This window comes from Dermacentor albipictus, chromosome 1 (genome assembly GCF_038994185.2).
Source record: "Dermacentor albipictus isolate Rhodes 1998 colony chromosome 1, USDA_Dalb.pri_finalv2, whole genome shotgun sequence".
NCBI classification, from domain to species: Eukaryota; Metazoa; Arthropoda; class Arachnida; order Ixodida; family Ixodidae; genus Dermacentor; species Dermacentor albipictus.
The window spans coordinates 47360976-47374723 of NC_091821.1; the positions used below are offsets into that span (position 1 = coordinate 47360976).

Genomic DNA, 13748 nt, shown 5'->3' on the forward strand with positions numbered 1-13748 from the left:
GTTGTTGTTTTTTTTTTGGGGGGGGGGGGCGCCAGCAAACAAGGCGGAACAGTTGTTATTCGGGGAGACTTCAATGCGCACCCCCCCCCCCCCCCCCACCACCACCTAGCTTAGGGGTGCGAAAAAGAAACTCCGTAAAGCCGCGGGCTAGCTCAAGTCATTATTCTTCATCAAATTATCTTGCTGATAGAACCTCACACATCAATCAGAATAGGTTGCAACATAAGCAGGGATACCTGACCTAGCAATGATGAAAGGGTGAACACACTGGCCACTGAAATCGAAGCGGAGGCGACACGCACCCCAGAACGTGTAATCAAAATAAAATACTTGGATGCTTTCCACCACAAAATATCTAAGTCTGAACAACATGACGCGACGTCCCTGCATGAGTGGACACTAGAGCTACAAGCAGATTTTAAAGCTTCCACCAAGCAACTCAATGCAACAACGGAGAAGGGGGATGTGGACAGACATCTGCTCCACCTCTGGGAGGCGCGAAGAGATCTGACCAAACGACGAAAGAGGCAGCGGCAGAACCGCAGGAGGAAAAAGAAATCGCACGAATCGCAACAGAAATGGAAGAACATGCCACCGTCATGAATAACAACAATTGGTACAACCTCTGCGACCAATTTTAGTGCAGAATTAGCTCACCTTAAACATGCTCCCTCGCACGAGCACTGCCTAGCCAAACGCACACAAAGACGCGCACAACTAACACCATCCGCACTATCCTCCACAAATAACAAATGGATGATGACGCCGTGACCCATGTCGACATTACAATTTTATCTTGTGTTGTCAACCAGTTATGTATAGCTACAGCGAATGAAGGCATACAGGTCGCTTCAATAACAACCATTTCACGAGCGGGTGGGTTGAAGAAAGAAGTTGCCATCAAAGCATGTCGTCGTGCTTACCCAGGTGAGTTGAACACATTTCTTTTCGCAGTTCACAGCCGTGACAAAATACCGATAACCACTTAAAGACATACCAGTCTAAATGAAATTAAATATTTAAAGTTGCAACAATCTTTAATTTTTTTACAGTTGACCACGCCGCGATCTCGCCGAGTGGAGATGTAGGGCACCAAATTTTACACTTGAGTCAGAAAAAAAAGCCAACAGAAAGCGAAAGTAAGAAAAATCCCTCCTGCTTCATAAGTGGTGCGACGTTAGCCGATAGAAAAGTGGAACTAGTGGGCGCAGTGTTTACAAAAAGCATCTCTAGTGTGTCGACTCTACTGAATTGTCGAGTTCTCATTTATCACTGCTCTTTTTCCTTACATTACTTGCAATTAGCTGCAGCAAGAGCATGCAAGCTGCTAGCAAAGCTTGTGCAGAATAACTTCCAGCTTTGTGGGGCACCGGATTGGGCGAGTTGGTGTTGCATGGTAACAATAAAAATTCAAACAGCGCATAAACGACGGGACCAGAATGAGAAGGAGACAGCGCAGTGTTTGTCTCCTTCTCATTCTGGTCCCGTCGTTTCTGCGCTGTTTGAATTTTTATTGTTTCCAGCTTTGTGTGAGCCAACAACCATGCAAACAGCAAATCAGGTGCTAAATCGCGACCTGAATTTCCTCACAGCTGATTTTAAATTATTTTTACCACGAGAGTAAATGATAGCGAGACATAGGGAAAAGAAAAATGAGCTCGTGTGTTCGCTAACGAATTGAGGCAGGCTGTTATCAATCTGCTGTTCATTCTTCTACACGTGAACCATCGCAGTATCTGCGGTAGGGACCCATCAAAGACTGGCTCTTGGCAGATATGGATGGCAGCATCATAGCTGCACACTGCAGTTGCATAGCAGGAGATACAGAGGCTTGCTCTCACGTGGGTGCAACTCTATTTGCTATAGGGTCAGCAGTGTGGATCACGGACTCCGCAATTTTGTATTTATTTGACAATACTGCCAGCTGCTATTTGCTAGCGAAAGCAGGGGTGGTACATACAAAAAGAAACGGGACACTTTACTAGCAAACATAATGTCGGAATAAAATTTGAACACAGCAAGATCTTACACACTGGAAAATAGAACATACATACTTATACGCTACTGCGCAGAAGCTCCGATTACTAAGGTCGCGAGTTGAATAAGAATAGCGGCACTAAAGGAATCACATATGCCTCGCTCACAAATGACAAAGAGCTGATGAGAAAGAGTCAACAGAGTGTTTGTTTCTTATCCCTTGTGGAAGCCTGTTCCACTCCCTTATCGTTTTTGGAAAAATGAAAATTGATAAGTGATCGCTCTAGCCTAGGGCACAATAAAGGATGTTCGTCTTTTTTGCGGAGACTTCTAGTATGTCTTAAACTGCAAATATTTGTCAAAATTCATTTTAGCATGGATGTTGACTATTGTATAAAGCATCTTGAGATGGCGTAACTTACGGCGTTCCTCCAGTGTTGAGAGACCAGATCTTGAACGGAGATCAGACAGCGACACTTGTCTTCTGCAGGCATTAAAAATAAACATCTTGTAATACTGAGGTTACTGCACTAAGACACGGACAACAGAAGTAGAAATAGACAGGACGCGCGCAGTGATACAAGATCAACTTCCACCAACTAGCCCAACTTGCCGCTCTACTGCTCTACTACTATTAAAAATAATCCTGTGTGCTCTTTTTTTGTACTTCTTCTAACTTGTTCGTATCAGTGCTATTGTGTTTATCGCAAGCGACGTCACCATAATCAAGTAGAGGACACACTAGTGATCTATAACCAACTAGTTTTGTCTTACTCGCACACTATTTCAGAGGTTGCCTAAGCAACTAGAGCCTTATTGAGGCTGACGAAATAATGTTTTTAATGTGTGCACTCCTTAAATCGTGAGATATTGCAATACTCAGATATTTAGACGCGTCGAGAGGCATCATCTCAACGTTGTTAATTTTATATGCATGCTGTAGGCCATTCTTTCTTCTTGTTACAGTCATTTTGGAGCACTTAGGCATATTTAGACTCATCATCCAGGTCTTGCACCAGTGAGAAATTGATGTTAAAGCATTCCTCAAGACTAATTGGTCATGTTTAGATGGAATTTCATGATAAACGACGCACTCATACGCAATAAATGGACATTGTACAGCAGTGTCAAACAAAAGATCATTCGGATATAGAAGAAAGATTATTGTTCCACGGATGGACCCCTGGGGAACACCTGAAAGTACTGGAGCCATTGAGAATTTAGAGTCACCTATTTGAACATATTGTTGGCGTTGCGTCAGGTAAAAGTCAAGCCACCTCAGTATACGCTAATTTCTGAAGAGATATGCTATAGTTTTAGTATCATTGTGGAATACGACACGAGGTCAAAGGCTCTTGCAAAGTCTAGACAGATTATGTCGACCTGGCAATCATTATCAAGAACTGCAAACAAACCTTTAGTAATGTGCAGTAACTGGGTCACTGTTGAAAGGCCACGCCTGAATCCATGCTAACTGGTTCAGAAAAAACTTTCCCTTCCAAGAACTGCTTAAATGTTTAAAAGGAAAATGTTGTAATATATTGCTAGCTGTGCACAACAATGACACTGGGCGGTGAGTAGTTACTGTGAGCTTATCCCCGGTTTTATATATCGGTATAATTTTACCTATTTTCCAATCAGCGGGAATTTCGCTAAAAATAATAACAAACTTTCGCTAAAAATAATATAAAGATACTTAGTACATCACTCCGCGTATCTACACAAAAAGGTATTTAGAATTTCGTCCGGTCTCAAAGTTTTTCTAGTGTCTGAATTCAACAGTGCTAAAACATACCTACTTCAGTGTTTAGTTCCTCGGAAAGTTCACACCTGGGTGCATGACTGAATTTTCTGCCGTTATCGGTACTACACACAAAAAAAAAACGGACGAGAAATACTCATTTTATTCTGTTGCTGTAGACATTTCCAATGGTAACCTCAAACCAGCGACTCGGGAACCGGTACTTGTCTACCGGGAACGAGAATAGTAGGCCTCTGGGCTGTTGCACGATCGAATTGCTTGGTTAGGTGCTGTATAGCGTGTGCGATACGGGCGCTGTATTGTGCTTACTAGCGAATTTTGGAATGTCGTTTAAGAACAGTTTTTCAACAAGGCATCATCACTGCGCTGTTTACGGTTGTGGCAACAATCAAAAAAGCTGAATGCTGCAAGAAAACAGCTGTGCGGCATGCCCACCTTGGTGCAAGAGGAGTGCGGCTACATCTGTTTGTTGCATAGGTTTCCCGTTGATGCGGATTGAAAGAGACAATGTATCGCAGTAGTGAATAGAAAAGATTTCGTCGCTTCATCATCGTCACACGCGTGTTCTATGCATTTTTGTTGACGGTAAGCGCAGCGATCAAAACCCCGGTGCCTATGGTTTGCCACGGATACGAGAGAAAGGTACAGCCTGTTGACATGGGTGCCGAAACGTCTCTGACGGAATGATACAAAATTATTCATTGCAGGTGCTTAAAGGATGACGGCGACTAGTGAACTACGACAGTCAACAGCCAAATAAAAAGGTATAATGAGACTTCTTATCGACCGAAGCGTCAGTAATTGGTGGCGTTTTTCAGAGGACTGCCGAGAACCCACCACCGACCTCGCTAGCATGTAGTCTCCATCTCGACACAGGGATACCTATTTTCTGAAAGATGCTTACGGGGAGAAGGTTGAACTTTTTTTCTGGTCTACGAGAGCTGATGCTATTCCTGAAAAACCGTAATGGCACGAGCTAACGTTTTCTTATCACGCGCTAACAGGATGACGCCTCCAGCGTAGGTCTGCTCTGTGCTGCCGCTTCTATGAAGGTATTCATCCTCGAAGTTCAAGAGAACACATTGCTCTTAAGAGGGAAGGCTACTGTCGTGCTAGTGACTAATGCAGAGCTGCTGCGAATAAACCAACGTACGGCTAAGCGTTTAAAAGAACGATCTCTTCACTACATTACACGGCGTTGGCGCGTTTACAGCTGTATTTCCTATCTCCAAAGAGCTAGCTGCGACACGGAGGCAGCGATTAAAAAGCTGCCGCTCACCCAACCGTGCCGATGGCTGATACGATAACTGCGTAGTTGCTAGTTATCGCGCAGGTACTGTGGCGTACACTGCATTTAGGTGTATACGACGCAGCAAGTTTCGCTGGCCACGAGGTTCCACTCACAAATCATTGCCCTCACCACTGCTGTTCCGCGCTTCGATATATTATTTAGCATTATTAGGGACCTTCCCTCTCCTTTGTTTGTTTGCATGTCTTTTATTGCACGCACGCACGCACGCACACACACACGCACGCACAGTGTGTATGTCACGTCTAAATATACTTGCTTCAGGAACATGGTGAAAACGCTGCAATCGCTGCTAGCAAAGCCATACCACAGCTTCATCCCATAAAGATGTGCAAACGTGTGCGTATTTAGCATTAAATGTGCTATATTTTCAAATACAGCACCACGTTCAAGCGGGAGCACTGCAATTAAAAGCACTTTTTTATTTTACTGCAGAATCATCAGGCAGTTCACGCTGCTCCTTCTGAGGAGCAGAACACCGGCAGGGAGCAGCAAGACACAGACAGTAATTCTGGGGAACAGGACACTGGCAGTGAGCAGCAAGACTTGCAGCTCCCAGGCAGTGAACAGCAGGAACGGAATGCAAGTCGAAAGGCTGCAGCCCTGGTATGTCTATGTAATTATTTATTCAGGTTATCTCAAGGCCGCGAAGCGCTACAGAGAGTAGTGGGAGTGTGTACAAGAGTAGAAAAGTTAAAAAAAGCAGTTAAACAGTAGAAAACTAAAGAAGCAGGTACACTATATTATAAAATTTCTACAATGGCACATTTGAAGGATGCAGGGGCTGCAATGTAAGCAGGTAATTCCAGTCGATGCTGGTCCCAAAGACCAGCGCCGACCGCAATCACCTGCCATATGCAATCTTTATAGCCTTCAGCAAAATTAACATATCTGCCTTCGTAGAACGGTCAAGACACTGCACATAACAGCGTGAGGAGATCAGGCGTGTAAGCACCTGTGGTCAGAAAGCATTCTGAAAATGCACGATTATGATTACTTGTGGTAAGATTTATGTTTACATTGTAGGAATGCCAAAACTAAATCGGAAGTTCAGAGATATATTCTTAGAAATGTGAGCAAGGGCCACAATAGGCTGATCAGTTAGGTGTTTTTTTTATTTTTTTGCTTACCATGGACGTTTTAAAGTAGTCATTGTTCTAGCTTTGTGTGCGTAAGCCGTCGCGAAGCAAAACAATTTACACAGACTCTGAAGCTGTTTGTTGCTTCACACAATGCACATTTCAGAGTATTGTTTGGTTCGGTGATGCTAACAGCTATGTGCCCACTGGGAAGGAGAGCACAGGATGTGCTACCTGCGTTTCTCAGTCCTTGTGCGAGTTGTCATTGCGGTGCCATCACGTGATTGTTCACCGAGCTTAAGCTTGCACTCGGTGTTTCCTTTAAGAATGGTTAACCTTGTAGCTGTGTCCATTCTTATATAAGAACACACAAGTGCGCGACCAGCAGTTTGAGAGTGCTCCAGCTCTGGTTGGGTGAAGCAGCACCTAAGTACTGCATAAGCACAAAGTACGGAGCTAGAGAAGTCTGTGTCATAAGCTGCAGGCACACACTGCCAAGCTTGCTACGGCGGCAAATTTGATGCTGGCAGAAAAATGTATTGCGTTCTCTAAACACGGGCCAAGCTGTACCTCTCGGCATAAGCAAACATCACATGCACATTTTGCTGCGCGAGGAACAAACTTTTGCATCTTGCCTTCTACGCCAGGTGCAAAACAAACATGCTTGCGTACAAATGTGAAGTGGCTGTAATCTGCAGATGCATAATAATGTGATATCCACTGAGAGTAAAATCTTCATCGTAGCAAAACCTATTCAATGGTGACAAATATCTTTATATTTTGGAGTTGATGCTTACTTATGTGGTTCATACTAACCATGTACTCAACATAATGAGCCTGCGTGGTTCTGAAGCTCATGTACTTTTGCGCACAGGTGCTGATATACGACCGGTGGACACAGCGGGAGGACAATTCACATGACGACCACACATATGTCCAGCATCTCCCCATTGGGTTCAAAGGAAAATCATTTGCTGAATCACCATCAAGAGAGGACATTTTATTTTACACTGGCCAATTCCAGACCGTGTTTGAGAGACTTATAAGAGCAGTTTCATTATCATCATCATTATTATCGTCATAATCACAATTATTATTATCATCATCATCATCAGCCTATTCATGTCCACTGCCGGACGAAGGCCTCTCCCTGCGATCTCCAATTACCCCTGTCCTGCGCCAACCGATTCCAAATGACACCCACATATTTCCTAATTTCGTCACTCCATCTAATCTTCTGCCCTCCTCTACTGCTCATCCCTTCTCTGGTATCCATTCTGTTACCCTAATGGTCCAACGGTTGTCTAGTCTGCGCATTGGATGACCTGCCCAGCGCCATGTTTTTCTCTTAATGTCTATTATAACATCGTCTATGCCCGTTTGCTCTCTGATCCAAACGGCTCTCTTTCTTTCTCTTAAAGTTATGCCTAGCATTCTTCATTCCATCCCTCTTTGCGTGGTCTTTAACTTGTTCTCAAGCTTCTTTGTGAGCCTCCAAGTCTCTGCGCCGTAGGTCAGCACCGGTGAAATGCACTGATTGTACACTTTCCTTTTCAATGATAACGGTGAGCTCCCATTCAGGAGCTCACGATGTCTGCCGTATGCGATCCAACCCATTTTTATGAATGAATGAATATTTGATGTTTAATGGCGCAAGGGCCAAGTATGGCCAAAGAGCGCCATGCTAGTGTTAATGAGTTCGTAGTGGTCTAACGTGGTCTGTGAAGTTAGTGTGACGTGGCTGTAACAGGGCCTAAAAGTCATTGGTGCAAGTGGCCTAAAATCTACGCGTAATTAAATTATGGTAATGAATAATGACGTGTACTATGAACACTAAAATGCATTGGAAAAAATGATGCAATATACAAAATGTCAGATGCTCAAATTGTCTAAGAGCACTGCTGCCTCACCAGAGCCCTTGGCACACAAGGGCCGAGTGGCATGTGCTATACGAAACAACTATCACTGCGCTATCCTCTGGAGAGAGGAGGTGCTATGAACGTATGGGGCTAATTACATGTAACACAACATCTTTCAGGAAACCTAGAACTGCGTTGGTGTAAAAGAGCGGTTCTGGGCCGAGTAAAATAACAGGGTGAAAAGGAATGTGCTGCCGGTAGGCTAAGGGAAAATGTTTCTTTCTCTCAGATTCGGCTTTCCGACATTCCAAGAGCACGTGGAGGACGGTCCGCCTCTCCCCGCATCTCCCACAGGTTGGAGGCTCATTTCCAGTGAGTAAAAAATTATGGGTGCCAAATGTGTGTCCTATTCTTACACGACAGAATCGGACATCTGTTTGTTGCAGAAGCCTAGAACCCTAAATGTGGATTTATTACGAGCAGCTTATTATTTGTTTCCCTGTCCAACAAGCGTTGCCAGTAGTTTCGTAGTTTCCTGCGCAAGAAGGGCCTCAGATCTGCGACAGGGACTGCAGCGGCAGGATTAACAGTATCCGATGCAATTGATGTGGCCATCTGGTCCGCCAGAACGTTACCTTCGATGCCCCTATGACCCGGCACCCAGCATATGATGACATGCTGGTTACATATATACGCTTTACATAGGACGGAATATAGTTCATTGATTACTAGATTTTAGTGCTTGCAGAATGACATGAAGGCCTTCACAGCACTTATGGAGTCCGTATATATAATAGATTTTTTTAGTTTTGTTTTCCTTATGTGCTGCGCAGCTGGCAATAGTGCGTAGGCCTCAGCCGTAAATATGCTTGTTTCCGGATGCAGTACATCGAATTCCGAGAAGGAAGGACCAACGGCTGCATAGGACACCCCCTCGCGTGACTTCGATGCGTCTGTGTAGAACTCCGTGCAGGAGTGCTTGCACTGGAGTTCCAGGAAATGCATTCGGATTTCGATATCTGGGGTGTGCTTTGTAACTTGTAGGAAAGATATATCACATTGTATCAGCGGCCACTCCCAAGGCGGTAGCAGCTTAGCTGGAGGCATGAAAGGGTGTTTGAGGAGTGGAACATCCATTACAACACTAAGCTCCCTCACACGATGTGAAAAGGGCTGTCTTACAGAGGGACGATTACGAAAGAATGTAGCATATGCCGTATCATTAACGGTGTTAAAACACGGATGTTGAGGATTAGAGTGAACTTTCAGAAAATATGTTTGGCTGATGTATGTTTTCTGCAGATGGAGTGATCACTCATTTGATTCTACATACAAACTTTCAGTGGGACTTGTTCTGAAAGCGCCAGTGGCTAGTCGGATTCGTAGATGGTTGACCGGATCTAGCACCTTTAGCGCGCCCGGGGCGGCAGAATGATAGATCACGGCACCGTAGTCCAACCGTGATCGAATGAGGCTCTTGTAAAGATACATTTAACATTTCCTGTCGCTGCCCCATGTTGTGTTCATTGTTTTTATGCATTTGACCTTGAGATACTTTATGTGTGGAATAAAAGTTAGTTTAGAATTAAGCATGATGCCTAAGAACTTGTGTTCTTTGTTCACAGGTATTCGCTGACCACACATTTCGATACTGGGATCTGCAATGAGCCCTTTGTTTCTCGTGAAAAGCACACAGGAACTCTTGTTGGGGTTCATTTTAAATCCGTTTTTGTCTGCCCATTTGGCCACTTTGTTCAGGCCATGTTGTACTTGCCTCTCACACACTGCGAGGTTGCAGGATTTGAAACCTATTTGTATGTAGTCTACGTAAACGGAATAGAAGATGGCTGGTGGTAATGAAGTATGAAGGGCGTTCGTTTTCACAATAAAGAGCGTGCAGCTAAGCACACCTCCTTGGGGTACACCAGTTTCCTGTATAAAAGGTCGCGACAATACATTGCCGATTTTCACGCGGAAGGTACGTTTGCACAGATAGCTTTCTAGTATGTTTAACATATTTCCACACATGCCCATTCGCGATAAGTCTCACAGGATCCCGCATCGCCACGTTGTGTCATACACATTTTCCATATGGAGGAATATCGATAAGAAGAACTGTTTATGTACAAATGAATCACGGATATTTCCTTCAATGCGCACCAGATGATCAGTCGTAGACCGCCCTTCTCTGAACCCGCATTGGTAGGGATCAAGCTTATTGTTGAGTTCAAGGAAGTGTATGAGTCGACGATTAATCATTTTTTTCAAATAGTTTACACAGGTGACTTGTAAGATGTATCGGACCATAACTTGCTGCCAAGGACGGGTATTTACCCAGTTTCAAGAAGGAAACAACAATAGCTTCCTTCCATGAGGATGGGAGGTATCCGGCAACCCAGATAGAGTTCAAAAGTGCCAGAAGTGTCATCTGTGTGTCACTGTGTAAGTTTTTAATCATGTCATATATGATTCTATCAGCTCCCGGTGCTGAGCTTCTACACGTGCTCAAGACAGCTTTAAGCTCGGCAATATTAAAAGGACGGTTGTATGGTTCATCCGGATGGCGTTTGCGATACAGAGCCTTATGTTCAGCTATTTGTTGATACTTGAGGAATGATCTTGTATAATGTGTGGAGCTTGATGCATGTTCGAAGTGTTTGCCCAGAGCGTTGGCCTGGTCTTCCAAGGTAGTCCCTTGGTCGTCTACAACGGGCAAAGGGTGGATTTGCTGCCCCTTTAGCTTTCGTACGCCATTCCATACCATAGACTCTTGAGTGTAGGATGTGATGCCCGAGAGAAACCTCTCCCAGCTAGCCTTCCTTGCCTCTCTCCGGGTGCGCCTTCCCTGTGATTTTACGAGTTTAAATTCCATGAGATGTTCTGCAGTTGGGGAATGACGCAGCAAACCCCACGCTTTGTTTTGTTTCTTTCGCACCAGTCTGCACTGCTTATTCCACCAAGGTACCCGTCTTTTACAAGAGAGACCCTGTGTTTGTGAAATGCACTTGTGAGCTGCATCGAGTATAAAACAAGTAAAATATGCTACTGCTTCACCTATGTTAAGATCACTGATAAGATCTCGTGATAAGTAAGTGGATGCGTTAAAATTATTCCATTCGGCAGAGGCTAGTTTCCATCGGGGGGCATGTGGAGGGCATTCATGTTGATGTATTAAATTTAACGTTATAGGGAAGTGGTCACTTCTATAGGGATTTTTGGTTACATGCCATTGCAAATCAGGAAACATTGAGCCAGAGCCAATCGATGGGTCTATGCATAAATATGAATTATGTAAATATTAAAATACGTTGGTTCCTTTTTGTTGAAGAGACATGCACTGGAATTCAGAAGAAAATGTTCAATAAAACGACCTGTCGCGTCACATCGCGTGTCTCCCCACATGGTGTTGTGGGCGTTAAAATCGCCTGCGAATAGGTAGGGGTCCGGGAGCTGATCAATTAGGTTATAAAAATCGCTTTTAGGGAAATCATAATTTGGGGGTATGTAATGCAACATACAGGGATTAACTTATGAAAAAGGGTTGCCCGAACTGACACTGCCTCAAGGGGCGTCTGAAGGGCGACATGATGACAAGCTACTGCTTTGTCAAGAACTATTGCTACACCGCCAGCCGAGGCGTTCGCCTCGTTGCGGTCTTTAGGGTAGATTGTGTAGTGACGGAGAAAATTTGTGTTCGTAGCTTTAAGATGTGTCTCTTGAACCCACTGCAACTTGAGATTATGTTTGTATAGGAGTAATGTCGTCGATGTTATAAGCTATTCCATTGTAGTATTTGTGTATCCATTATTCTATATGTGTTGGGTGCTGTGTGTTTAAGCGACGAAGATTAGCTCACAGGCCTTTTTCAGGCGCCTTGACGGGAGTTATGTCTCTTTTGGAGCAATGGACAGTGCCCCGCCGCTCCTTAGGCGCTGGTGGCGCCGTCTTGCTGGTGGTTCTGTCCATCGCCTCTTGCGAGGCGCTGGACACGCGCTCTTCCGAGCACTTTGTTTGGCGTGAAGGCTTCGACACGTTGGACGAGGCCTTGGAGGCCACCTGCCTGATGGTAGATGGACCCTTCTGCTGGGTTGGCGTAGCAGCACGAGCTGGAGCCGCCGGGGGGCGGATGGCGTCACTGCCGCCTCACTGGGTGTGAGTCGGACAGCCGCCGGGGACCCTTGTAGCGCTGCGCCTTGACGCGCCACTTCGGCAAATGTGTTCTTGGGCAGGCAGGATACCCGCCTGCGTGCCTCCTTGAAATTTATATTTTCCTTTACGTGTCACAATTTCTTCTTTTTTCCTGGATGGGCACGACTGCAAGTATGCAGCGTGCTCCCCTTCACAGTTTACACAATGGAGAGTGTTCTGGCAAGTTTCAGAAGTATGTTCATGGGCGCTGCACTTCGCACAGGTTTGATGGCCTCGGCAGCTCTGCGAACTGTGGCCGAAACGTTGGCATTTGAAACATCTGAGCGGACTGGGCACATATGGCCTAACACGGAGCTTGATGTACGCTCCCTCGATTGACTCGGGCAGGACACTTGATCCGAAGGAGTTATCAAGTGCTTGGTCTGGATTTCTTTGCCATCTCGCCTCATCTTAATTCTTTTGACATTGATTACACTCTGTTCACTGAAGCCCTCCAAGAGTTCAGCTTCAGTGAGCTCCAGCAAGTCATCGTCCGACACAATGCCGCGGGTGGTGTTCATAGTATGGTGCGGGGTTACTGTTAGTTGGGTCTCCGCAAATGGCACTTGTTTCGGCAGTTTCTCGTATTGCTTCTTATCGCGGAGCTCCAGGAGGAGATCACCGCTTGCCATCCTGGTCGCCTTATAACCAGCTCTAAAAACATAAGTCAAAGCCTTTGATACAAGGAACGGTAAAATGGTGCGCACTGGTTTGTCGGGTTTTTCCGAGTGAACTACATGGAAATGTGGGAACTTGTGGACTTGGCGTCCAAAAAACTGAAAAACTTCATCGTTGCACCCTCTTTTCTCAGGCGATCAGGGAGTGGAAGAAAGGAGCTATCCATAAAGATATGTGAGATTTCGGCAGTAACGCCAGCCACCCACCGTGGAGTCCTACAATGGAACGCTGCAGGACCTGTGAAACACGGCCTGCAAACGCTAGCTGCACATTACCACTATAACTAAATATGAAATAACCTAGGTTGGCTATTCACACAAGGTTAACCCTTGCTGCCGGGAAAAATTGGAAGTAAAGGGGAAGCCAGAAGAAGACACTAAAGGTAGAAAGTAAGAGAAGGACGAAGGTTGTAAGGAGAGAGCTAGAGACAGGAAAAGGCAACTACCGATTGCATCCGGGTTGGTCAGTCCGGGGGTGCCGTGTACGTGAAGCAGAGGCCAAAGAATTATGTTGCCTCCGCCGGGGGGCCTTAAAGGTGCGAACACCCGGCATCAGCTCAACCTCCAGAATCGCCCTTTCCCCGGACACGGCTAAGCCGCGCACGGTTAGAGGCGGGAGGGTCCCACCCCCATGTGCTCGGGTACGTGGTTCCGCAACACACCAAGAGCCTGGTGACGCAGAAGCCCCTGCGGGGCAACCCATTTTTATTGTTCTGTTAATTTTCTTCCCATGGTCCGGGTTACCTGTGATTAGTTGACCTAGGTAAACGTACTCCTCCACAGATTCTAGAGGCTGACTTGCGAACTTGAAATCTTGTTCCCTTGCAAGGTTATTTATCATTATTTTTGTCTTCTGCATATTAATATTCAGCCCCACTCTTACACTCTCCCTGTTAA

The 13748-nt window shown here is 45.3% G+C and overlaps 1 protein-coding gene across 1 annotated transcript in view; it reads left to right on the forward strand.

Annotated features, from left to right (window-relative positions):
- Nucleotides 1-9653, forward strand: part of LOC135906707 (cholesterol 7-desaturase nvd-like) — a 29284-nt gene extending 19631 nt beyond the window's left edge. Inside the window, exons 7-8 of the mRNA XM_065438290.1 lie at nucleotides 5484-5654; nucleotides 9612-9653. Coding sequence (XP_065294362.1) covers nucleotides 5484-5654; nucleotides 9612-9653 — 213 coding nt within the window. The remainder of the gene's footprint in view (nucleotides 1-5483; nucleotides 5655-9611) is intronic.
- The last annotated feature ends 4095 nt before the right edge of the window (nucleotides 9654-13748 follow it).